This window comes from Gymnodraco acuticeps, unplaced genomic scaffold, assembly GCF_902827175.1.
Source record: "Gymnodraco acuticeps unplaced genomic scaffold, fGymAcu1.1, whole genome shotgun sequence".
Classification (NCBI taxonomy): domain Eukaryota; kingdom Metazoa; phylum Chordata; class Actinopteri; order Perciformes; family Bathydraconidae; genus Gymnodraco; species Gymnodraco acuticeps.
Genome location: NW_022990514.1, coordinates 270,295 through 297,169, shown reverse-complemented (window position 1 = coordinate 297,169; position 26,875 = coordinate 270,295). Strand labels below are relative to the sequence as shown.

Genomic DNA, 26,875 nt, shown 5'->3' with positions numbered 1-26,875 from the left:
TGTCTGCATTTCACATTCACAACAGTCATGCTGCCAGGAAGAGCTCAGCAGGCTTTTCTCTCAGCTCTCCACTGAAACCAGGAAAAGGCAACACGACATAGAACACTGAATCTATTTGATTATTTCTGCAGAAAGTAAGTGTTTGAGCCGCTTCAGGATGAAGAGAGCTGCGTGTTTCCTGATCTCTGTGTACGCAGCAGCTCCTGTCATCCTCTACCTGCTGCCCTGGATCCTGGGACATGTCATATTCTGTCACTTCTGTGAGTAATGCATGTTTACACACTTAACAGCACTACATCTGCATTTGCATGGATACAGTCACAGAAAATAGCTGTTTGCTAATGCAGGAAACCACATGCGTGATGCACAGTGTTGTGTGTCAAATAGGTTTAATGTGTTATTATATTTCTAATATATATTCAGAAACACACGGTGGTAATATATATATAGGCTATGTGTCCTCTGCAGGGGATATGACTTTGAGGCCTTTATTCCAGGACTCCCTTTTTAAAGAGAGGCTGAATATTAATGTGGAATGGGATACTCTTCCTGTTTAAATAAAGTTGTTTTTTTAAACACCATGCACGCAGTTTAAAAGAGTCCTCATGAACTGTGGAAATTGGATCCTAGCTTTTCAAATTAAATAAGATTTGAGGATGTTTTGTTTACTTATAGAAGTTTTAGATACAATAATAAACATTACAAGCATATTCTAAGCCTTGAAAAATACACAATTTTGACCGATTTTCTTCACCTTTTCAATTATTTTCAACACTTTTCAAAGGAGTTAGTTAGGCAGAAATATAATTCTCAAGAGGTTATTTATATTATATATTTTATTATTTATTTAGGGAGAAAATACAATAATTGTTTAAAATGAAATGAGCATAACAATGGTTATAATAGGGCCCCTTTTAAGATTTTATTTAGTTTAATTCTACATTTATGATAGTCAAAAGTGATGTCTTAAAACTGATTTGTAATAAATAAAAAATATTCACTTAAATTTGATATAAAACAGAGCAAAAAATATAAAATAAATCAATATTTTCTGACATTTTTCCATGAAAAATCACAACAAAATCAAAACAATTGTTGCGTATTTTTCCGTCAATCGACTACTTATTGCAGCTCTGTAATATGTTGGTATATATTAAAACACATGACACTGACCTTGCACGCTCTCTGCAGTGAAGTTTCCATTCTCGGTGGATCTGAGCCGCCCTGCAGACGTCCTGAACCACACCTGCAACTTCTACCTGAGCCCGGAGGAGGGGGTCTCCGTGGGGGTCTGGTACGTCCTCTGCTTTCTCCAGTCACCTGAACGCACCACGAGCCTTTTCACTTGGGATTTCCTCCTTTAACTGTACATAATAAAAAACGTCTTAACCTGGAGTGTCTTTGTGTCTCTCAGGCATACGCTTCCTGCCAGCCAATGGGAGGGGTCCGTGGGGAGGGGCCCTGAGTGGTACCGGGAGGCCCTGGGCGACGGCCGGCCTGTTATTATCTATCTCCATGGAAACTTAGGGACCAGGTGTGTGTGTGTGTGGGGGGTTAAATTGGTACTAATGGAGTCTGTGGGGAGGTTTGTTTATATTCATATTCTCATGTTGTTTCTGCAGAGCTATACATCACAGAGTGGAGCTGGTGAAGGTACGCTTCTGATTTTAAAGTACCTTTTACTCAAATACTTTGTTTAATAAGGTGTTTTTAGTGACATTTTTATTTAGAGAAAAATAATTACAATTTAAATGCATTTAAAAAAAATCTTCTATTAAACGAAACATATTTGTAAGGCAATTATATTAACATTTTTTTTAATGAATCACTGCTCCTTTTTTGAGAGATTTTTGTTTTATTACTACATTTCAATTTCTTCATTGCTTATTTTTAAAGTTAAGAATGCTTTTTTATCAAACAACTTAATCGCATTATGTATTCTAATATCAGCCCGGCAGGGACATTTTTCACAGGAAGTCGGTTTTGCGAGAGTGAAATCTTGTAAAAATTCCGTCAGATATTTCCCAAAAAACCCACTTCCAATTAATATTCTAAATTTCACTTGTTGTTTTATCCACCTTAAAGCGGACCTATCATGCAAAATGCACTTTTTGATGTCTTGTATACATAAATACGTGTCCCCGGTGTGTCGGGGAACTCACGCAGCGTCAGAAAATAAAACCCTCTCTCTTTTCCTCCGTACCCAAATCTTTTAAAAACGGGGCTACAACGAGCGGATACAGATTTGCTGCCGATATGACGTAATTTCGGATGGTGGACCCGTGGAGAGTTGCTATCAGAAACAATGCCTGACGTGTTTTGGACGTAATCTCGTCTTTGTTTACATTAGCAAGCCTCGCTAACACTCAGAGCTAACCTGTACTGGAGAGCACATGTGTTTTAAAAAGCAGGAAATAAAAAAAGGAACTCACCTTGTGATAAACCCGCAAGAGAAAAAGCATTTGAGCTCCATACTGCTTCAGAAATAATCCTTGATGTGGTTTAGAACAGGATGGCGTTTTATCACAGCAGAATTTAACTTTATCTCCGGTAGAATTCTGATCAGGCATTAGCTCCGCCTCCTCTTTTTTTTTTAACCTAAGCACCCAAAATCCGCGTTTCTCTAATAGGGCTGGAATAGAGGGGTATGAGGGATTTCTAAAATGCATGATCTGTTTGTATTTTGAGCAAAACACATCATAGACATGTTTTTATATATTTTGAGACCCATAATATATGCCTAAAAATAGCATGATAGGTGCACTTTAAGATAAACGTAATATTGTTGTGTGTTTCAGATTTTAAGTGCTGCAGGTTACCACGTCTTATCTTTAGACTACAGAGGTGAGATGCTTAATGTTGTACCTCATATGATAATTGTTCTGTTAAATACAGGTCTAATTCTTATTTTATATCAACCCTTATGTCATTTTTGGGTTCCCACAGCCCTGTTTAAACATAAAAAATACATCCTTCACATCGTTTTATAAGATAAGACCTTAATTGATCATACAGGGGTTCTCTTCTGTAATCGATGTCTTGATATAATCCTGATTTAAAATGTTTTTATCTCCTTTTTTTCAGGCTTTGGAGACTCCACTGGAGAGCCCAGTGAGGAAGGGTTAACCAGGGACGCCCTCTGCCTGCACGACTGGGTACTGCAGCACAGCAGGGGGGCTGCAGTGGCTCTGTGGGGACACTCTCTGGGATCAGGGTCAGATTATACACTTTAACATCAACTCTGCAGCAAAACAACTACTACTGAGAGGATAAGACACGTCTAACACCTACTCTGCTTCTGTTTCTAGAGTCGCAACCAATACTGCAGTGAAATTACAAGATCAAGGTGGGTTAGAGTCTTGCATTATAATAAATAACTCAATTCTCAAGAGTTAAAATGTAAATGTAATACTCCATGCATCCATATTTTTAATTGTTTTGCTGTCTTTATTTCAGGCTCTGCTGTTGACGCTGTGATTCTGGAAGCTGCGTTCACAACAATCGGAGAAGTGGTCGCCATTCATCCCGTCACGAAGGTCTGTCTGCACACTAGTATTTGTATTCGTACAGAAATTGATCAATATTTGTAACAGTTTTTTTGTATATGTTTCCTTCCAGATGTACATGTTCCTGCCAGGATTTGAGAGCTTGATTTGGAGCATTTTGCACATGAACAACATTGTGTTTGCTAGTGATAAAAAGTAAGTGCAGTAATAAATACATTACAATTATATTTATTGTTTTTATTTCAATACAAAAAATTAGAGGAAATTAAAATAATTTTGAAAAAAGAAGAATACAACTTTTCTGAAATAGTTTTGTTAATTTATGCATATGTATACTTTTTTTGAAGATAACATATATACATTAATTTATTTTTGGATATAAATTAATTGTATATCAAATAATTTATTGTATATTATTTTCTTTATAATGCCATCTATTAATTTTTTTGAATTAATTGTATCGTTTTCTATTTCTTTAACCGTCCAGTTATCAACCGACTTGCTTTAATTGTTTATTATTTTATATATTTCTCTTGTCGCTTTTTTAAAATATATATATATTATTTTTTATTCTGGCACTTCTATGACTACATAAATTCTTGCTTATGCCACCTTTTATTAAATCCAAAAGAAGTTTCGGAAAAACAATGATAAATTGCACCAAATACATATTTAGCTAATAAATCTTCCCTAAATGAATGTTTCCCCCCTCATGTCCCCAGTTTGCAGACGGTGAGCAGTCCTCTCCTCATCCTGCATTCAGAGGACGATCACATTGTTCCCTATCAAATGGGGCTGAAGGTACACTCTTTATTTATGCCGTTGCATCATTTCCTCGTGCATATTTTGCTGCTTTCTTGTTAAATAACTTTGTTTCCTCTGTGTCTGCAGCTGTACGAGATATCCCTGCAGGCTCAGAAACAGTATAAAACAGATGTCCAGGTGGAGATGATTTCCTACAGCGCAGATCTGGGGTACTCCCACAACAACATCTACTTAGACCCAAATCTGACCAACAGGCTCGGGTAAGTTTCATTAAAGGGGACCTATCATGCAAAATGCACTTCTTGATGTCTTGTATACATAAACATGTGTCTCCGGTGTGTCAGGGAACTCACGCAGCGTCAGAAAATAAAACCCTCTCTCTTTTCCTCCGTACCCAAATCTCTAAAAACGGGGCTACAACGGAGCTGATCCAGATTTGCGTCCGATATGACGTAATATCTGAAATGTGGACCCACGGCCCAATCAGAAACGCTGCTATCAGAAACAATGCCCGACTGTTTTGGATGTAATATGGTCGGTGTTTACATTAGCATCGCTAACACTCAGAGCTAACCTGTACTGGAGAGCATGTGTGTGAAGAAGCAGGAAGTAAAAAGGAACTCACCTTGTGGTATAACCGGCAAGAGAGAAAGCCTTTGAGCTCCATACTGTTTCAGAGAGAATCCTTGATAATCCATGATATGGCGTTTCATCACGGCAGTATCTGCCGGTAGAATCTCTCGCATGAGCAGGCCCCTTCTTTTTTTAATCAATTTTCTTTCTTTTTTTTAAAAAGCTTTATACCCAAAATCAGCACTTTTGAAATAGAGGGATATGAGGCATGGCTAGAATGGGTGATCTGTTTGGTATTTTGAGAAAAATGTTGACATGACATGTTTTTTATATATCTGAGACCTATTGCCTACAAATAGCATGATTGGTGTACTTTAAAGCTGATGTAAATGTGTGCAAAAAACTCGGATTATACTGATAACTTTTCGAACAAATAATTCTTCACTCACTAGAAAAATACATCGTATGTTCATATTATTTTGTGCCTCTACTATGACACCTATAATTCTGACATTCTTCCTCTCACAATTTATTTTCTCAGAATTGTGACACTTCTTCCAGATATGACTTTTCTGAAATATTTATCAGATCTTTGAACTTTTTTATTATTATTTTTTTTTTTTTCCAGAAATGTTTACTTTATCAGATCTGTTGAATATTTTCAGAATTTTGTCTTTCCTCTCAATTTGGATATTTCTTCAGAATTTTTTTACTTAAATTAAGGTGGCCGGACATCTCTAAGCGGTTGACCATTCAAAACAGAGCCGGCCAGCTAACCAATCAGAGCAGACTGGGCTCTGGTTTCAGACAGAGGGTGAAAAGAGGCAGTATGAGAACAATAAAGAGCTTTTTGAACATTAAAGCATGGAGACATGTCACAGTAGAGACACTACATACTGATATACACCTGAACTTCAGCAGGAGAGGACTCTTTAAAGTAGAGACACTACATACTGATATACACCTGAACATCAGCAGGAGAGGACTCTTTAAAGTAGAGACACTACCTACTGATATACACCTGAACATCAGCAGGAGAGGACTCTTTAAAGTAGAGACACTACATACTGATATACACCTGAACATCAGCAGGAGAGGACTCTTTAAAGTAGAGACACTACATACTGATATACACCTGAACATCAGCAGGAGAGGACTCTTTAAAGTAGAGACACTACCTACTGATATGAATCTGAACATAACAGATTAGGGCCCTTTAAGTGTTTCTTGTAAACAGTGTACATGTGTTTTTGTTGCAGGAATTTTCTACAAACCCTGAGAAAGTAGAGCGTCCTGCGGAGAAGTAAAACAACGACGAAGAGATTCCAACATACATATTTATTTTTGTCACACGAACAAAAGCACTGATTATACAATTTAAATTACAGAATACATGTTTGTTTAACACTGAGAAAAAGCACTTTAAATAATAAATGACGTTTTTTTCCCCCTTAAATGATACAGATGTAAATGCATGTTTGTTCTGCCTGCAGCACACTCAGGCTTTGTCGCTCATTAAATGCAGCATGAATTTGCAGGAATGTAATTTAAATCCAGTTTATTTTGCTGCTCTGTTTCTGACGTCCCACTGAACTCCAGGAATATTAAGTTATTTAACCCCCCACTGTATGTGTTGATGTTTTTAGGACTGTAACAGACATTTCTATTTAATGCAAGTGCTTTGAATGTACGGAAGCCCTGAGAGGCAAGCAAGAAATAAAACTGGTTATCTAAGTGTGATCTTAAGTGTTTCATTCCTTGTTAGATCTAAAAACAGATGTATTTTCTTTTTGAGTAACAGATGGAGAAAAAAATGCTGGCAAGTTTTTTATTTTTAAATTTTTTCTGAACTATGGATAAACAAACATTTTAGAAAGATTCATTCCCGCATTTATTTATTTTTAACACTTAATTTTCCATTTCCGGTTCTCCTTTAACAGTTTGTTGTAATACTCATTTCAGCCACTACCAGCACTACCCCATGCACTCAAAAAAACATTTGAATTTCTTCTACGGTTTTCAAAGAGGAGAGAAATATTAATTTGATGAAATGTAATTATCCTTGTAAAATTAAATCATTGCTAAAAAATAAACTAATGAGAAAGAAAACATTTAATTTATTCAGGAAATCTTACCAACCCAAAAATCATATTTTCATGGATGAAAAAAGTTTTTAACCCACCTGTTTAACTTATGAAAATAATAACAAATGATGGACTATTGTTTATTTTTATTTCAAAAGACGAGAGAAAACATAAATCAGCAAAAAAAAATATTCTCACTGGCCCTGCAGGGCTTCCGTAGATTCTATGCTTTGACAATAACGAGATGAGATTTTTAAAACACCCACAGTTATTGGAAGAGGATTAGTGATAAATGGAATAATAACAGATTTAAAGACAGAAAAGTTCATGTCTAAACGCAGAGGCGGCCTCATATCTTCCTCAGAGCTTTGGCCTTTTCCACCACGGCCTCCCGCGGCTCGTTTGGGGGGGGGGATCTTCAGGTCGGTGGGCTGCACCCCCCACACCTCGGTGGCGTACTCCTTGATGGTGCGGTCGCTGGAGAACTTCCCCGTGGCCGCGATGTTTCGGATCACCATCTTCGTCCACTCCTTCGGGTTCTGTTACGGACAACAACAAAATTCATAAAAATAATCAATAATACTACATGTAGAAAATAAAATGTTATAATTAAATATAATTTTTAATTAAATTACAATGGTTTTTTTTAATCTTTAGGATTATTTTTCTTCCTGATTGAACATCTTAATCTTGCCATTTTTATTAAGAAAGTATTAAGAATTAAATTACAATTTGTTTGATTTATCTTAATCTTAAATGTGTTGCTTCCTGCTTGATCATTTTAAACTTGTTACTTGTTCTATAGTCCCATATTGTATTGTTTTATGCTTTCTAAAACACAGGTGTGTGTCAGAGGTAAATGTTACCTGGTACAGTTTGCTGACTTTCTCCTGAGCCTTCATGTAGTCCTCAAAGTCTGCAAACACCTTGAACCTGAGGAGAGACACAGAGGGAATATATACATTAAGTCTGAAGTCTAAAAGGGTTCATCACAAGACACTAGGAACTCAGATGAAAGGACATATGAGTGAGTGTTTCTCACCGGTCGTATTTGAAGAGCATGTCGGTGACCTCTTTGAACAGGTCTGGGTTTTTGGGGCAGAAGAATCCGCTGGTGATCTGATCCATCACCTGCTTCAGCTCCGGGATCCTCTTGTAGTACGACATCGCATCGTACCTGAACATAATCATAACATAAGTTAGTATCGATAAAGATATGCACTTCATCCCACATGTGTTCTGCATTGCTTTTAAGAGTGCAAAAATAGCTGCAGTTATAATACCATAAGGTAAAATGCTAGTTTTAATATGTGAAATAAAAAAAATACTATGAATAACAATTAATTAAAAAAAATCAAAGTATTTAAATTGAATAAGGAAGAGTTATTAGGTGCAAAAAGTACTGTTATTAAAATAAATAACAAAAGGTTATAAGATAAATGAGACAAGTGTGCAAAGAAACTGCAATCTTTTTTAAATAAAATTATATTCCTTATTTTTTAAAGTGCAATGACGTAGAGGGTAAGTTTAATATGTGCAAAAAACTACTGTTAAATAAAGAAGAATAGGATAAAAAAAGATACTTAAATTAAAAAAATAATGGTAAAAATGTAAGTATATAAAATGTGCAAACATTTCTTTTGACCATATACAATTATTTTATAAAACCAGTCACCCCTTCTGGTCCATGTCGGCCACGTCCTGCACCCTCATGCCGAAGATGAACAGGTTCGCCTCGCCCGCCTCCTCCGCCATCTCCACGTTGGCTCCGTCCATGGTGCCGATGGTCAGAGCGCCGTTCAGCATGAACTTCATGTTCCCGGTGCCCGACGCCTCGGTGCCCGCCGTGGAGATCTGCTGCGACAGGTCGGTGGCCGGGATCACTGCGGAGGAGGACAGGAAATATTATAATTAAAGTGTTATTGATTAGGTTTGACCTGCAGGAGCTCAATGTCAGACAGAGGGGATTTAGTGTTTCAGATTAAGAAGGAGAAGATACATTCACATTAAGGGATGGTGGGTGATCTTCTCCAAAAACACATCATATAATAAAACAACTTTCTCAAAATGAATATTTTGCTGAAATTCTCTTTACATCCTCGTAGTACTTGTTGAATAAAATGCTTTGTAAAAATAAGTAAAAAAATATGGGATCTATATTTAGTAAGGAAATAAAAGAGTTTATTAATCTTTTTCTTTTAATTGGGGTTTCTTTTAAATGTAAGCCTTCAAATGTGAATTTAGCCCGTGCACGTTTGTGTTTAAGTGTTAGAATAATATAATTAATCATAAGAATAAATGTATGAACTTAATGAAATCATATAGCACAAAAAAGGTTGTAAAATGCTTTTGAGGGATAAAAACGTCAGTTGAAAAAACGAGTTTAAGTCGAATTAACAGATTTTTCCAAGTTTATCTTAATATTTTGGGATCATATTAAATCATACAAATAAATATAAAAATGATTCCACCCCCCCACCAGAGCAGGTGTATTTAAAACCACCCTAGTGCATGTTTTAATGATAATAAAGTTGTGTTTGGTTACCTTTCTCAGCCAGAGACACGCGGTAGTTCTCCAGGAAGATGACCTTCAGCTTGCTCCCCACCACCGGGTCGTTGTTCACGACCTCCGCCACCGACGTGATGAGGCGGATGATCATCTTCGCCATGTGGTACCCGGGGGCCGCCTGCAGGGGAGGAGAGGGAGACACTCACTGTTACTCTGAACCATCACACCTCTGTTTACTTTTCAACATTTGAGGTGCATGCTGGGATACCTTCCCCCCGATGATCACGGTCCGCGGGACAAAGTGGGCATTGGGCTTCATTCTGATGCCTTAAGAGACAGAAACACAACATTTAACAGTGAATATGTAGAAATATAAACTCATTAAAGTGTGACCTCTTTGCAAATATGGCAATGAGTTAGGAATTCAATAATCAATTTAGGATTTTTGTTGCTATATTTCAACACATTTGTCCGATAATCACATGTCTTTTTTTCTACTTAATTGCAGAATATCATTGAGTGTCTCCTGCAGCAGAATAACATTTGATCTACTGTTATAATTAAAAGCCACTTGCAGAAGCAGACCATTTTTATTTAGCTACATCAAGGTTCAAGGTTCTTTATTGTCAAACTAACATAGCTACAGAGAAATTATGTCGTTGAAAATCTTAGGTCACAGGCTTCTCCAACAATGCAACACAATAATACAGATAAGCAGACAACGTTAAAATATACTATATTAAAAAGTAATACAAAAAGAAAAATTGTTTCTTTTTTAAAGTGAGAAAAAAGTGGAATACGAGTCTATATATTAGATGAATCAGGTAGAACAACATATGACAATATTCTTAATTAACGACATAACAATAATCCTTAACTGTACCTTGTGTTGTTTGCCATTAGCACACATTAACATGCTTATCTAAGATGGTAAACATTGCAAACATTATTTGAGCATGTCATCATGTTAGCATGCAAATACTAGCATTTAGCTCAAAGCACCACTGGTAGCAAGACTGTAAACCTTTGTCCTAATGATTTTTATATTCTGTTGTTCTTTTACGCAATGTAGGGACACTGACCTCTTTGTGATGAATGACTGAACTAGCAATAATAGCTTGGAGTATTCCAAGTAAGGAACGTTTTTTGTTGCAAGGAAATTCTGCATTAAAAAACATGCATGTTGCACAGAACAGATTTCCTGTTTGTCACATTCAGATGACTGCACGGAAACTGTACTATTATTATTAATTCAGCATGCTAATGTCGACATGTAGCTTAAGCAAGCAAGACCGTAAACTCTTGTTTGTGATAGATCTGTCCTTATGTTATATTTTGCTGTTCTTTTATGCAACTTATGGACACTGTCTGGCCCTTCTTAATGAATGCACTGTCGAAATGATTAAGGGGAATATCAGGGGCGGTTCTAGGGGGGGCAGTGCCCCCCTAACACTGACCTCTGACCCCCCTGTGGCCCCCCTAAAAATGAAAAGTGAAAAAAGTATGATTTATTACACCATTTATTGAATGACGGAATAGGCGGCACTAACGTTATTCGTCATTCTAGTCGGACCCATTAGAGGGGTGTACTCAGGACCCATTAGAGCGGTGCACTCACTTTCACTGTCCGGCTGAAGCGCGCGAAAAACAAACACTTTTCATCTCGGATCATCAGAGGCTGTTGCATCCAAGAAAGACTGAAACCTACGTTTCGAGAGACTACCACGATAATTGAAGGTGAGTTAAAATATTGTATCCGTGTAATTGTAAATGTAAAGTAGAGATGTAACTGTTCATTGACTTTATTTTTATATAAGTATTATATGGTGTTAGTGCAAAAAAAATTGTACTATAACTTAAGCTGAAGCTAACAGTAATAACTATAAGATATATCTGAAACAAATACCAATAACTGTATTGCATTGTTTTCTTATACGCAATTACTTCATACTGTCTAGTTCTCTTTTTCGTCCTGCATTTATTGTGCCCCCCTCAGAAAATAACTGGCCCCCCAGTCAAATTGGTCTAGAACCGCCACTGGGGAATATTCCCAAGTAAGGAAAGTATTTTGTTGCAGGGAAAGTGAGCAATAAAGTAAATTGCATGTTGCGTAAAAACTGATTTCCTGTTTGTCACAGTGCATGGAAAATTCCCACACTTGATCTAAAGTCAGCTGCATCTCACTCTCTGTTGTGACTTGTTTTAGAGCAGGGGTCAGACTGGGTGTTATTAACGTGTTTCTGCACATACGGTTGTACATGGCGATGATGTGCAGGCAGTTGAGCAGCTGCCGCTTGTACTCGTGGATCCTTTTCACATGGACGTCAAAAATGGAGGACGGGTTGATCTTCACCCGGTACTCCTTCTCCAGGTACTGAGCGAACTTCACCTTGTTGTCCTGAGAGAGAAGCAGAAGTATGTGACTTTGCAGTTGATGACTGATGTGAAACAACTGAATCAGAGTCCTGACACGTACTGACATTAAATCTGCAAGATGTAATGATGAGTGTGATGTCTATGCATGCAATGGTGTGCAGAATGAGACAGCTACAGGAAGGCACTGTTGAAATGCATGTTTCCATGGTGCAACAGGACATTTACAACCAAGCCTGCCCTCTGCGTGTATGGCAACATCATGCAATAAGTAGGCTAACAAAAGAAGAGGAACCACCAAGAGTTATTTCTGCAATCTATCAACACCGTTACACTACTTTCATATCAGAAACAGCTTCTAGATCTATTAATGCACCATCTTTCTTAGGCTTATGTACACAGTACTGAACTGTTCCTTTTGTTGGCACACTTTCTGTACAGTCTGATAAAATAAATACTTTGAATATTGGATGATTGAAACTCTTTGCAATGCAACTAAGAAGTTAAAATGTGGCTCTGAAACTGCCAACAACTCATTTGTAAGCCAACATTTTTTTGGGAGCGACTGGTTTGATCTTTGACAATGATGTTTAGAAATTAACCTATTGTGTGGTTTGGTTATTATTTAAAATCCCTTTGAAATGAGGTTGAATATAGGTATAAAGTAGGTTTTCAATTTAGTGCAGTACTTCAATAAAAGAAGTGCTCAGTTACCTGTTTGACTCTGGAGATGTCCCGGATCAGAGCGGCATCATCAACAAACTCTAAGAGCTTCTTCAGCTGATAGAGGTCCTTCACATAATCCTCCCCAATCACCTGAATACAATTAGACATCACAAAAATAAGTGTTTAATATACTCCACCTCATTTATTACTGTTATTACTACAAAAGACTCGGCAATTCTTTTTCTATATAAAGAGGAATAAATAAAAAAGTATATACAAAATCTATAAAGGAAAAAATAAACAAAATGCAAAAAGGTTATTTCAAGAAAAGTGTGTATTTAAATATATATATATATAAACACTTTAAATATATAAGAAAATAAATGGAAATTATTATAATATTTTGTGATTTCCACATGTATTTTTATACGAGTCTATTATTATTTCTCATATATATATATTTCAAAAATTGTTCAGCACTCGATTCAATCAAAAGACAGGTGCCTCGATGATTTGTATTTATATAAAAGATAAGATAAGTACTTTATTGATCCCAATTTGGGAAATGTTTGTGTTGCAGCAGCATAAAAAGACATGGCATTGTACAATGAAAATTAAAAGAAATAAACAAGAAGTAGAAAATATACATGTTGAATCTTTTGAATGTTTATTTTTCAAACAGACCTCAGCGATGAGCTCGGCCAGCCCGGGGTTGCAGAGCAGAAGCCAGCGGCGCGGCGTGATGCCGTTCGTTTTGTTCTGGAACTTCTGCGGCTCCATTTCACTGAAGTCACGGAAACTGTGGGAGAGAAACGGGAAGGGCGGTTGCTTACTGTGTTTCATCGTTTTGTATAAATAGGGACACTTGCGACTTATTGGAGACCATTTTAAATATCAAAAATGGTGTCCCACAAGTATCTATATTGGGTACCGTCTTATTAAAATGTATATCAATAATTGGTGTGGGGGAAACTTCTGAAGCAATGGGAGTCAGGACTCAGAGACAAGGAGCGCTGGAGCTTTGATGGCAAACACTGACGGTTTATTTGGAGCTTCGGCCGGAGAACTCACAAGACATGTCACGGGCCACGATCTGACCACACGGTTGAGATGCCACAATCAATTCTGAAGAGCCCTCCTGTAGCTCCAGGTTTTAACTAGTTCAGAGTGTAATAATCAACATTCTTCAAAACAGGCTGGTTACTTTAGTTTGAATCTATGTTTCATTACATTTATTAGAGCACTTTTCCGAATGCTCAAAACGCTTTACATTACATATTACACATAGACATGTAACAGTGAATACAGAAAATGTGTCCTGCCCAAGGACACAAAGTTATGGGTACTTTTTACTTCAGTACATTTCGAAGCCCATACTTCTTTACTTGTACTTGAGTAAAGAAGTTTAGTCAGTACTACTTTTTTTTTGGAGTATTTTTAAACATGGGTCTGTACTTGAAAAAAAGAATGTGTTTTCAAGAGTGTGTGTGTCTTACACGTCCGTCTTGATGATGTTGGAGTGTATCTCGGCGACTCCGTTGACGGTGTGCGATCCCACGATGCACAGGTGCGCCATGTTCACCCTCTTACAGCCGTCCTCTTCGATCAGAGACATCTTCCTCAGTTTGTCCATGTTTTCTGGGTACAGGGTGGCAATCCTCTGCAGGAACACACACATTTAAAGTATCACATGTATGTCTCACAGAAGGGTTAAATCTCTCTGTTTGCTGAACCTGTGCATCGAGGTGGATCGATGTGTTTAATGATCTGCAGATGCAAACCATTAAATAAGTGTACGTGTTAAATCTCTGTTTGCATATTTTGTCACATTTAGTCTACTTGATGCATTCATCAAATACGGTGATTTTCCAAATAAAAACCATTTTAACTTGGTTTCCTTTAAAAGCATGCCATTGTTGTGTTTGTTGTGTCCGTACGTCGAGGTGCAGCTGGTTGATGCGGTAGATGATCTGCAGATGTCGGGGCAGCAGCTTCTCCAGCAGCTCCACGGGCCAGCGCTCCAGAGCCTCGGGCAGCACCGTGTGGTTGGTGTAGGCGAAGGTCCGCTGGGTCAGGCTCCATGCCTGCAGAAATCATTTTACACTTATTAAATAATACACCTTAACTTTGCATGTATGGAGTCATAAGAGTGCCGTAAAAAAGGATGACGCAGTTAATACAAATGTGGAAATATCAAGGGGGATACATAACATTTAAATTGAGAAACGCAATAAATAAAATAAACTGTTATTACATGAAATATTTCAAAACAAAAATAGAATTTACTGTTCAAACCATAAAATAATGCATATTTTCTGTGTGAAATAAATAAAGTCTTATAACTCCACATGTTTAATTTAATATTTATATATTTTCACTTTTATCAAATGCACTTATTTATTCCATATTTATTGACTTATCTTTTTAAGATATATTATTTTTTATATTTTTGTTGTCACTCTTACGTCGCCATCTGGAACTGCATGCAAGCCTAAACATTTCCGGCTTTCCTGATTTCTATTTTACATCCCAAATGTTGCATCAACAAACTTCCTTTTCTTGTCTGGATGTTATTTCCTAACCTTCCTGACTTTCCTGACTTTCCACATGAATATGTTATTAAACATTATGCAACACAGGAATAATCATTCTGTCATCATGTCGTTTTAACCTTTTGTGTTATTTGCAGTGATGTCATCCGGTTTCACTTGAGTAACCCTCAACAAAAAATGTAAATCTGACTCACCGTGTCCCAGTCCAGCTTCTCGATGTCCACAAAGATCCTCATGAGCTCAGGGATGGCCATGGCCGGATGAGTGTCGTTCAGCTGGACAGCGACCTGGAAAACACAAAATAATCATAATAACGTTTTTATTTATTTGACCTCCTATAAATGAAGCGTAAAGGAGCTGCTGTGGGACCTTAAATGGTTTCCGTTTCCTGGGGGATACATTCATTTACAGGGTGTTTCCATGTGTAAAATGGGTGTAATAACTGTTTAATTACAGTCTAATAACAGTGTATTATGGGAGTAATATAGGTGTAATCCTGGTGTGATAACGGTGTAATAGGAGTTTATTAATGTGTAATATTGGGGTAGTTACAGTGTAAAATGGCTGTAATGTAGAAAATAGCAATCATTACAGTTTCCAAAATATTGAATGCCCATTTAAGGATTAATATCTGATCTTCCTTTTGAATTAAAGACAAAAATTGCATAAGATGAGCCACACCTTCTCACACCGTTATATCTGCAGAGTTTCTCACACTGAAAAAACGCAATTGCACAACCTTCAGTTCGCCGGTGTGGTGCAGGAGTTGTGTAAATAAATATTTCATCAGTAAGTTTTTTCAACGGTGTGTGGGAGTTTCTTACTTTGTCGGGGAAGCTCTCGAAGGAAGTCCGTCCAGGCGATCCCTTCTTCGTGGTCTTGAAGCGTCGGATGATGTCCTGCAGTGTCGCCGCCACCACAAAATACTCCTGCTTCAGACGCAGCTCCTTCCCTTCAAAGAACTACAAAATATATAAAACACAGACAGAGTTTAGTAGTACCACTTCAACATGTACTGTATTATGCACATTTCTGCAAATACATCAACATATTGAACTCACATTATCATTGGGGTAAAGAACACGGGAGATGTTCTCCGCCAGATTTCTGTCCAGAACCGCCTGGATGTAATCTCCAACATTAACTGCAGACAGGGGAAGACCATTTTAGTTACCTTGACAACAAAAGTGGTGCAGGAATGAGTCCTTATATACACACCTTACATGAGTCAGCACTTTATCACTTCCTGTCCCCTGGTGTGGATGTCAATAGTTTACTGGATGTGTTTTTGGTAAAATACGTCAGTAAATACCCCACTGGTCATTTCAAAAACGTTGGTTGATAACAAGCGTCTAAATGAGACGACTAAACGTCATCACGCCCAACATTAGCTGCCTTAGCTTAGCGGTGGTGACGTGAAGTCATGTGACCGTGCTGTAGTTCCTTTATAGCCCAACGTTAGCCGTCTTTAGCTTAGCGGTGGTGACGTGAAGTCATGTGACCGTGCTGTAGTTCCTTTATAGCCCAACATTAGCCGGCTTTAGCTTAGCGGTGGTGACATGAAGTCATGTGACCGTGTTGTAGTTCCTTTATAGCCCAACGTTAGCCGTCTTTAGCTTAGCGGTGGTGACGTGAAGTCATGTGACCGTGCGGTAGTTCCTTTATAGCCCAACATTAGCCACCTTTAGCTTAGCGGGGAGACATGAAGTCATGTGACCGTGCTGTAGTTCCTTTGTAGCCTAAAGTTAGCTTTTTCTTCAGAAATCATACAGTGGTGTTAATATGTGGACATTATCCTGGTGTACAAAATGTGTAAGTATCACAAATGTTTGTTTGACACCAATCCAAAATCAAATGGAGAGATCCCATTGGACCAGGGAGATGCTGCCTTCAGGTGCTTATAATCCAAAGTGCATTTTAAAGTCTACAGGAGAAGAAAACTGAACCTTTGAGCAACACAGACGTCTCTATGCAACGTGCCTGAGTTGCGGCAGTTTCCTTCTTTCTTGTTGAAATGACTGTTTAGCAAAAGTTGGTTTACATCAGAAATAGTGTAAACCCTGTGCACTCACAGTCCTTGAGGTTGAAGTCGTTGGGCGCCTTTGCGGACCACAGCCTCATGGTGTTCACCGTGTTGTTCATGTACCCGGGGATGGGCGTGTCGTACGGCATCGCCAGAACCACCTGCACAAACACAGGCAGGAAATAAAGTCTCTGTAATCTCACCCAGAGGCATGGGTAGGGAAGATGGAAGAGAGGAGACATGCTTTAAGACATCCTGATTTATATTCATAATACAACTATAAAATTACGTTGTAATGTTGACATAAAGTAGTATAAATAAATAGATTTGTCCATTTAATTTAAATAGCCAAAAGTAACTCCGACATAGAAATGACAAATATAATCATTTTCAGTTTTTACTTTGTAGACGTTGGAGTCTCTTTGTAGTCATCTTTTATCCCTTCGTGATCATATTAAGTCCTTTAGTCATTTTGTATGATTTGTTTGGTTATTTGCTTCACTCTAAAGATGCTTTTGCGTCTCTTTTTAGTCCTTTTATCTCTGTTTGTGGTTGTTTTGCGTTTCTTTGTGGTCATATTGTGTCTTTGAGATGGTTTGAAGTCTCTTAAAAATTGTTCTGCATCTGTGATCTGTTATCTTTTTGTATCATTCATTCGTAGTTTGGCGACTTCTCATAGGCGTTCACTTTATGTCTGTTTGTGGTCGTTTTGTGTCACTCTGTAGACCAGGTGTCAAACTCAAATACACAGTGGGCCAACATTATAAAATGGGTACTAATCGAGGGCCGGACTGGTTCAATGTTTATTGCAGAACTTATTGAAATGAACTTATTGCACATATTAAACCTGGAAAGCTTAAATAATTGCCTATAAAAACATTAAAATATTAAATAATCAGTTGCATTCATTTCTTATGGCTCTATCTGCAGCTTTTCCAGAGTCATTTCTTATGATTACATTTCCCCACAGGCCAACAACAGCTTCAACAAAACTATTCCCCTCAAAGAGAAAACCAAACATGCCCTGTTGTCTCAAGAAACAAAGTGCAGAAGGAAACGTGTAAACTCAGTGTGCTGCTCTGTGATGCTAGTTCAGATACTTGGCATCTCATCTTGGGTGCAAGGTCATCAATGTTTGGGCTCAGGCTCTGAGCTGAGGAGACCCTCAGGATGGAGTGAAGGTGTGCGTGCAATATACCGGCGGGCCAGATCTAATAGTAATTACAAATTATCCTGCGGGCCGAAATTAAATCCACCAAGGGCCTGATTTGGCCCCCGGGCCTTGAGTTTGACACATGTGCTGTAGACAATTAACATCTCCCTAAAATCATTATGCAACATCATTTTGAGAAGCTTTGTAGTTGGTCCCTTTGATGATATTTTGTGTCTCTATTTTGCTGTTTTACATCTTGTTCTTATCCTTCTGTATCGTATTGTTTTGCCCCGTCACATGGTCATTGCGAGTCTCAAAGTAATTCCTTTATGGATTATATTTTGCTGTTGTTGTTTTGCGTCTGAGTACCTGAGTGTCGACCCATTTGGACCCGTCTTTGGTCTCTTCCACGTGTCCGTAGTAGTGGACGGGCAGCATGTACTCGGGGCGGGCTTTCTCCCAGGGGTTCCCGTGCCTCAGCCAATCATCGGCCTCCTCCACCTGCACAGGTCACACAGGGCAAAGGTAAACAGCTGTTATACGATAAAACGTCCAGAGAGAGAGAAGTGTTGAGCAAGACACAAGCACTTATCTGACCTCTGACACAAACACACAGCACCTGTGATTTATCAAGTACATTTGATGTTATGAGGTCCATATGCAGAATAAAATGCACCAAATTTCTTGTCTCTTTTTATTGGATTGATGTCTCTTTGTAGTAACTTTCCAATTGTGGCTGATTTACTCTTTTTAGTCAATGTATGTCTCCTTAAAACCTCTTTCTAGTTGTGTTATGTCTATTTTAGTTATTCAATGTCTCTTCATAGTTGATTTGTGTCTCTTTTGTCGTTTTATGTAACTTTATAGTTAATTATGTCTCTTTAAAGTTAATTTATGTCTCTTTCGGTCATTTTATATCCCTTTGTATTTGTATTTATTTATAGAAGGACCATGCATACAAAAACATTAATCTCAGCAATGAGAAGGGATGCAATATGCCAGATTATAGCTAATAGCTAATTTCCATCTGTGGTCCTCAGGTAGGTTCATAACAATCAATAAACAAATAATAACATTGCATGATCTCTATCAGTCAAACTATTTTAAAACCTGATTTAAGTACAGCTCAATAAATGAATACATAGTACACTTGAAATACACTTACATGATCTCGGTCACTCAAATAATTATAAAGCCTGATTTAAATACAGGTTACGAACATAATACTTAGTACACTTCAAATACACTTAAATAAAATATCTAAGTAGTAGTTATTTTATGTCTATTTTTAAATGATTTACCTTTCTAGTAATTGTATGTCTGATTATGGTTATTTGTCGCTTTGTAGTCTTTTTCTATCTTCATGTCTAGCTTCTCTCTTTGGGGTGGTTTGTGCCCATATTCACGTGTCCTCTGAAAAGCTTTATTATGACATAACATATTGGACTTCAGAGAGAAAGAAGAAGAATTGAGCAAGACCCTAAAACGTATCTGACCTCTGCACACAGCACTTTGAAGTCACAAAAATGTTTCAGTTCTGTGATTTATCAAGTTATTATAATGCTATGAGATCAATAATTAGATCAGATACAATTAAAGCACCCACTTACTTTCTACTTTTACTCTCCACTAGCAGCAGGATTTAACGTGTAAATTCATCCTCTGGTGAGAAAACACCGAGTTTAAAATCTAGTTCATGGTGCGTGTTTACTCTGTGGGATGAACAGCAAACAGCCAGCAGGATTAAAAAGGGCAAAGGCCTTTAGTTTGAGAATCTCTTATCATAAAATACACAATATTTATTTTGTTTTCTTCATCTAAAACCGCAGCAGTCTGTGGAGGACGTTAATGATTATCTTTCATGTGATGTAATTCATTTCTACTTTGGCCTCGAGCCACTCCGACTCCTGCAGCAAGAGCGGTTTCACAGTCAGAGATAAGAAAGGGTTGAATCTGGTTATTTCAGGTCACTGAGTTCATAAAGAATGTGTTTTAAAAAAGGTAAAAAAAAAAACAGGTAATTTAGAGCTGATAATGTTTGGAAAAATAAAGTAAGGCAGACATATAAGAGAAGGATAATTTCAATGTTGTGTTGCAAGAATAGTATCAATTTGATCTTTTATGCTGGGAGTTTGATTTACTCCCAACGTTTTGACGTCATTTCTGAAAAAAGTGAGAATACTTTAGATATTTTCTTCTTATGTCAATGAGACATGCACTAACGCACATTTATCAAAGTTATTGAAGCGACTGTTATTTTAAATTGATTGTTGTGATTGTATTTATGTCTTAATGTGTGCATATGTACAAATGTGTCTGTTGATTGTGTGTGTGTATATATTTTTTTTAATATATATATCTTTGTTATTGTATTCGGGATTGTGGGAAACGGTATTTCGGTTTCTGTACACACAAACTGAAAGATTGACAATAAAGTTGACTTTGAAATGTAAAAAATAAAGTCAAACGTTCAGTATATGCCCTATACTGTATGCCACACTAGTAGTTAGATTTATTCCCAAAACGTTGACTCTATTCTCATCTGCTTCATTCATTAAAAGAATGCAATAGATACAAAAATTATAAAGACCATATACTGAAATGATCCTCAACTTGCATAAGAATAAAAAATCTTCTTCCTAAAGTGAGCATTATGTTTCTGTACCTTTCTTATTCTGTCATTGTATATTTTGTACTTTTAATGCTCAATAAAATATCCATCCATCTTATCCGTGGTCGGGTCGCGGAGGTAGCAGTTCCAGCAGAGAACCCCAAACTTTCCTTTCCCGCACGCCGTCCACACGGCGGTGTGCGTTGAAGCTTGCCGGCGGGAGTGTCTGAAGCTCGAACAACAACCAATCCCATGAATCTCCCCCCCAGTTCGGCAAAGCGTGACGTCACCCCATTCAAAGTGAATGGGCAGAAGCGTTGAAGCTTCAACGCACGCCGCCGTGTGGACAGGCTAAGGGAGACGCCAGCCACCCTGCGGAGAAAACCCATCTCGGCCGCTTGTATCCGCGATCTCGTTCTTTCGGTCATGACCCATCCTTCATGACCATAGGTGAGGGTAGGAACGAAAATGGCCCGGTAGACAGAGAGCTTTGCCTTCTGGCTCAGCTCTCTTCAATAAAATATATTAAAAATAATTAAAATAATTTCACAGTGCTTCACTGAAGAGACTAAACTGGGCTCATTTGAATTATTTTGAATGTAATGAAATCTGAACAATTGTTTTACCGCAAAAGGACTGTAGCTAACTGAGTGTTGTAGTTTTTGCATATAACTGAAGTGCAGCACTGTTAACTATTTACAGCCTTCATGTCTTTGTCGATGTCATTGTTTGTATCCAGGCTTTTGATGCACTTTTCTCTCATCCTTTATTTTAGTGTCAGAAATTTATGAATGTGTTAATTTAAGTGAAATTGTAATGTCTTCCTCTTTGATGCCATAAGAAATGTTGTGATTAGTAAAGACCAGTTGCGATCATCCTGCAGTGATCTTAAGCTCTTCAGCAGTTACTGTTTCTCTGCAGTTACCTGCCAGCCGTCCTTGATCTTCTGGTTGAAGATGCCGTACTCGTACCGGATACCGTAACCGTACGCTGCGAGCCCCAAAGTGGCCATGGAGTCCAGGAAACACGCTGTGGAGAAACGACTTCATAAGTATACATAAAGAATAAAGAACACACAATGGCAGTTAACTGATTGAGTAATGCTCCTCTACACATTCTGTTGCAACATGTCTGCGGCTGCTTTAAACGTGCAGAGGATTTTAAAGGACGAGTGCAAAATATTTGTTTGTATTTGATTAGATTTATTTCAAATGTGTAAAACAATAATACAAACATTTAACATGAGAATTATTATACAATACAAAAACTACAAATTGATATTCAAAAATATTACAGATTCTAAATTATATATATATATATATATATATATATATATAAATGATTGATGATACATTTAGAAGTTATACAAGAGTGTTGTTGCACCACAGGTAACATGTTTAAAAGTAGTAGGACACTTTAATATTGTAATACAAGAATTACAAGATATTTTAAGTATTTAATTATTTAGTTAGTATTATTAGTTTTTATTTTGCAATATTTCACATGTGTCTGTAAAACACTTTGAATTGCCTTGTTGTGGTAAATGTTCTCAGCAGAAAGGCCTAATTCTCAAAAGTTGTATGCCTGACTGTTTGAGTTTGAATGGCCTTATTGTTCAAAACAAATAAACTTGACTTTCTTTGTCTTTTCATTGAACTGTTTCAGAGGAGTTGAGATCAAATAAAATGTTAGTTTAATTACCTGCGAGTCGGCCCAGGCCTCCGTTCCCCAGCCCTGCGTCCTCCTCCATCTCCTCCAGCTCCTCCATGTCCAGCCCCAGCTGCAGGGACAGAAAAACAACTTTTAAAACGTTTATGCAAAAACAGGTAGTCATGGAGAGCAGCAGAGTCATGATGCATATTTTAAAGGTCACCTATTGTGCAAGATCCACTTCTTCATGTCTCTTCTACATCAACATGTGTCCCCTCTGTGGAAAGAGACTCTGAAAGTTTCAGGAACAAAGATTCTCTCTTTTTGTCCTGATCCATTTCTATAAAAACCTGTCTGAAAATGAGCTGATCAGATTTTGACCACTTTATGATGTCATAACGATTTGTTTGGCTTGAGTAACCATTAGCCAATCATCAACCAAGGTAACCCCCCCCCCCCCTCCACACCTTATCATCTGAATCTCCTCCTAGAGCACCATTAGACGTGTTCACACCGCAGTACTTTTCCCACTCAGATATAGTTCCGAAATGTTGCATTCACACCAAAAAGAGCCGGAACTAAAATTAGTTCATCAGAACCTTTTTCACCCCCTTTTCCGTCCCTGCTAGAGAGCAGGGACTTTCGTGGGAGAAAAAGGTTCCTGTGTCTGATTGGCTGGGCGGAATGCAAACCACGCCCCGTAAAACTCCCAAAAAGTTTTGTGAAGCCGCCATTTTATTATCCTCCCATTAGCATTAGCCCAGCGCACAAACGCAGAGACTAACTTATGGCAACACAAAATAAAACATGGGAGCGGTGGAGATGAGGAGGTGTCGACGTGAATAGTGAAGCCAGTCCCCAACTCCGGGGACTTCCGGCCGGGGACTTTGGGCGGCAGTATACGCCGTGAAGTTGTTTGCGGCCTGCCAGTAAACCCAAAGCAGAAGAAGAAGTGACGTCAGCGGCTTAATTTGCCTAATCCTCCCCCAGGGACTTATTCCGGTGTGAACGCGATCTGTACTTAGTTCATGAGAACTAAAGAGTTCTCATGAACTAAGTTCTGATTAACCTTTGTGGGAAAAGTACTCCGGTGTGAATGCGCCTATTGAGTTCTTTTTAACCAAATATCTCTCAGAGGGGCATGGCTCCTTATTTTCATCTAAAGTAACAGACAGAGAATCAGCACTTTTGAAACGGGGCTGAAACAGAGGGGATTATGGGATGCTGCAATGATCTGCTTGGTGCTTCAGCCAAACAGTTCAGAGACATGTTTTGTATATACAAAAAAAAAAACAGTATAATAGGGGACCTTTAAAGTGTGTGTTTGTGGCTGTTTTGGTGTACTCTGACCTGGTAGATGGCCTCGTCGCAGGCGTTCTGCAGCCCAAGGTTGATCATGGTGTTCTGCAGCGTCCGGCCCATGTAGAACTCCAGAGACAGGTAATACACCCTCTGCTCAAACAAAACACATCATGTTACCATGCATGCACATACCAAAAATAAGTTAGGTTGCAGGGAAATACAGTGGGAGTGTTGCAGCAAAACTGGAACAAGGAAGCAAACATTTTCCTGATTGTGTAAACAGGAAGCAATGACCTGGAAACTCTTCAACAGCAGGAAACATTGCACAAGATGGCGTCCATCCATAATAATGTGTTTGAATAAACATGCAGAAGAAAATGCTCTTTGCTATGAATACATTCCAAAACAAACACAAACAATGATGCCGGGAGACTTTTTAGATGCAAGTGAGAAGAAAAATATTTAGTTTGTACTTCTTTTCAAAGACACTTTATGTCTCTGGATACTCGTTTCTTTACAGTCATTTGATGTCTCTCTGCAGAGGTGTTGCAGCTATCTTTGGCTGTTTTGAATCTCTGTTTGAATTGCATCTATGCGTCATGTCTCTTCGTAGTCATACTTCATCATAACTTACTTAATAACTGTAACATGTGTCATAGAATATATTCAAGTGTCATGTACAAAATCTGTGTAGTTCGTGAGTTTTTTTGAAATTGTGAAACTGATTTCACAATTTCAGATGTCAAAACCATGTCAAAAACATTTGTCTTTGATTGAGGTAAAGATGGAACATTTAATTTAGGCTAAACATCTACAAATATCAAAATCAACCAGTGCATGTTCTGCCTGACTTCTGTCCTTAATCGCACCCTTTGATGTGACACACCTACAACAGACTTTATGAGGATTTTCTGTCTTAAACATGTTAAAAACACATTTTAGACTACTGTTATCTGTGTTTTGGAGTCAGTCAATCACTCAATCAATCAATCATGTCAGTGATTAACACAAATGAGAGCCTTGTTTCAGGGTTGTGCAATTTGAGGTGTCTCAAACATTAAAACCATGTCTTTTTGGTGGTTTTGCATCTCTGGGTCCATTTAAATGTCTCTTTGTGGTCGTGGTGAATCGTTACATGGAACATTTGTTTTTAAATTATAAGAATACAAAACACTTCTCTCTGTTTGATCAAATATTTTAACAGGAGACACCTCCATGACATTTAAGGGTCTCAAACATATACAAAACATACTCTTGTTTGTTTTAGTTCAGTTCTATGTCTTGTTCTGATCACTTTTTGGTCGTTTTTTCTACTACATTTAAATGTATATTTGTGGTCGATGTGAATCGCAAGATACAAAATGAGTTGTTCTTATAACAAAAATACGAAATCTTGTAATAGGACACACCTACATGACAGCCTAGTCTCAGGATTTCACACTTTCAAGGGTCTCCAAGCTGTTAAAAACATACTTTTTTTGCAGCTTGGGAATCCTACTCTGATGCGTAAGTGGACTTTATATCCCCAGTTTTACCTTGGGGTCGGCCTCGTAGTAGAACTGCTGGGTCCGGATCCAGCGGCCCACCAGGTGATCCCTGACGGTGTGGGCCAGGGCGAAGTAGTAGTCCCGGGGAGTAGCGATGTTCCTGTCCTTCACCAGGGTGAAATGCAGGTGTCTGTTGAAGCCCTTCTTCAGCTCCGCCACATTCTCCACTCCCACGATGCCCCTGATGCTGATCTGCTTCCTCTTCTCCTGGTCTGTGAGCGGGGTGGCCATGCTGAGGCTAGGGTGTGGGGGGGGAGCAGCAGGTGTGTGCTGGGAGGCTCTGCAGAGTGAAGTGCAGAGAGAAGGTAACATGGTGGAGGTTTTTACAGCTGGAGGCTCCACCTGCTGCTGCTGCTGATTGGTGGCTGCAGGGGGAGGGGTTTCCTCCGCAACACACACACTGCACGATCACAACAGGAAGAGAAAGTGTGTGCAGAGTTTCAGATGTGCAAACAATAAGGTGCTTTTATTCAAGATCTGTTCTTAGGTTTAGTACATTAAAGGTGATAATAGAGTTGTTGCACTACAAATAAAGTGTGTGCATGTAAAACATACTCAGTTTAAAGCTTATAAATCAAAGCTGAACACGTTTCTGTTTCTGGTGTCTTTTAAATCTAAATATTATTAATATTACTTTATACAGAATACAGAACAGTGTTTTCTACTTCTTCTATTCCATTTAAACTTGCTTTTTCTATTCTCTTTACTCTTCAAAGAGGCCCTTGTTCTGCTTGTTGTGGTGTTCCCTCCTGTGGTTTGTTCCATAGGTTTTACTGCATCATGGTCTGCAAACGCTAAAACACGCTAACATGTTGCGTTTAAATATGCTTACGAGGCATTATGTAATGCTAACTGTTGGTGAATTCAGGAGAACAAAAAGCCAAAGTTAGCAAAACATGACCTTAAATGACACTTCACCTCTTATAAATCTGGAATGCATTGCCCAAGAGTAAAAACACAGAGTAGGATACGCATGTTAGAATAATAGGATGCCAGCCTCCAAAACAAACACAAACAGCGGATATCATTTGAAATGCTATGTCCGTGAGAAATATATTTTGTTTGTATTTATTTTCTATTTGCTGTCTTTTTGCAGGATTTTAGAAAAGTTGTACCTTGACATTTCTGTTTTAGGTCAATCTTAAGACAGAACATATGTAAAAAGTGCAGGTTTTTATAAAAACTAAAATAATAATAAATTTCATTTATAATTCAATTCAATTCAAAACCTTTATTTATACAGATAAAACCCATTGAGATCATAGACCTCTTTTACAATGGTGACCTGCTTCAATTAGTTCCAAACATTAATACAAACATGACAGAAAACAAAGGACATTATATGATACTACAGTTTGTATACTAGTAGCATTATATAATGTCCTTTGTTTTCTGTCATAATAATAACAAACCAGGCAGATTTCTCTTTTCACCCTCTGTCTGAAACCAGAGCCCAGTCTGCTCCGATTGGTTAGCTGGCCGGCTCCGTTGTGATTGGTCAACCGCTTAGAGATGTCCCGCCCCTTAGCCTATCATGTACAATGTGTTGGAGCACTAGCCA

General features: G+C 38.1%; 2 protein-coding genes across 2 annotated transcripts; one reads left to right on the top strand and one right to left on the bottom strand.

Moving 5' to 3' along the window:
• On the top strand, positions 1-6,584 carry LOC117553284 (lysophosphatidylserine lipase ABHD12-like). Its single transcript, XM_034227160.1, has 12 exons — positions 1-260; positions 1,192-1,294; positions 1,415-1,534; positions 1,623-1,653; positions 2,799-2,844; positions 3,085-3,214; positions 3,309-3,346; positions 3,457-3,536; positions 3,619-3,701; positions 4,229-4,307; positions 4,398-4,531; positions 6,104-6,584. The coding sequence occupies exons 1-12, from the start codon at positions 158-160 to the stop codon at positions 6,129-6,131; spliced, it is 975 nt and encodes a 324-aa protein (XP_034083051.1). The 5' UTR covers positions 1-157; the 3' UTR covers positions 6,132-6,584.
• A 559-nt stretch (positions 6,585-7,143) lies between these two features.
• LOC117553283 (glycogen phosphorylase, liver form-like) lies at positions 7,144-25,617 on the bottom strand. The gene is given in 21 exon segments (XM_034227159.1): positions 7,144-7,340; positions 7,342-7,467; positions 7,795-7,861; positions 7,971-8,105; positions 8,604-8,811; positions 9,474-9,615; positions 9,706-9,764; positions 11,688-11,835; positions 12,525-12,626; positions 13,161-13,275; positions 13,973-14,136; positions 14,414-14,560; positions 15,223-15,315; positions 15,853-15,990; positions 16,090-16,172; positions 17,101-17,212; positions 18,574-18,705; positions 21,741-21,844; positions 22,517-22,595; positions 23,816-23,917; positions 25,303-25,617. Coding segments are annotated over 21 exon segments (2,562 nt in total). The 5' UTR covers positions 25,546-25,617; the 3' UTR covers positions 7,144-7,277.
• Positions 25,618-26,875: the final 1,258 nt, after the last annotated feature.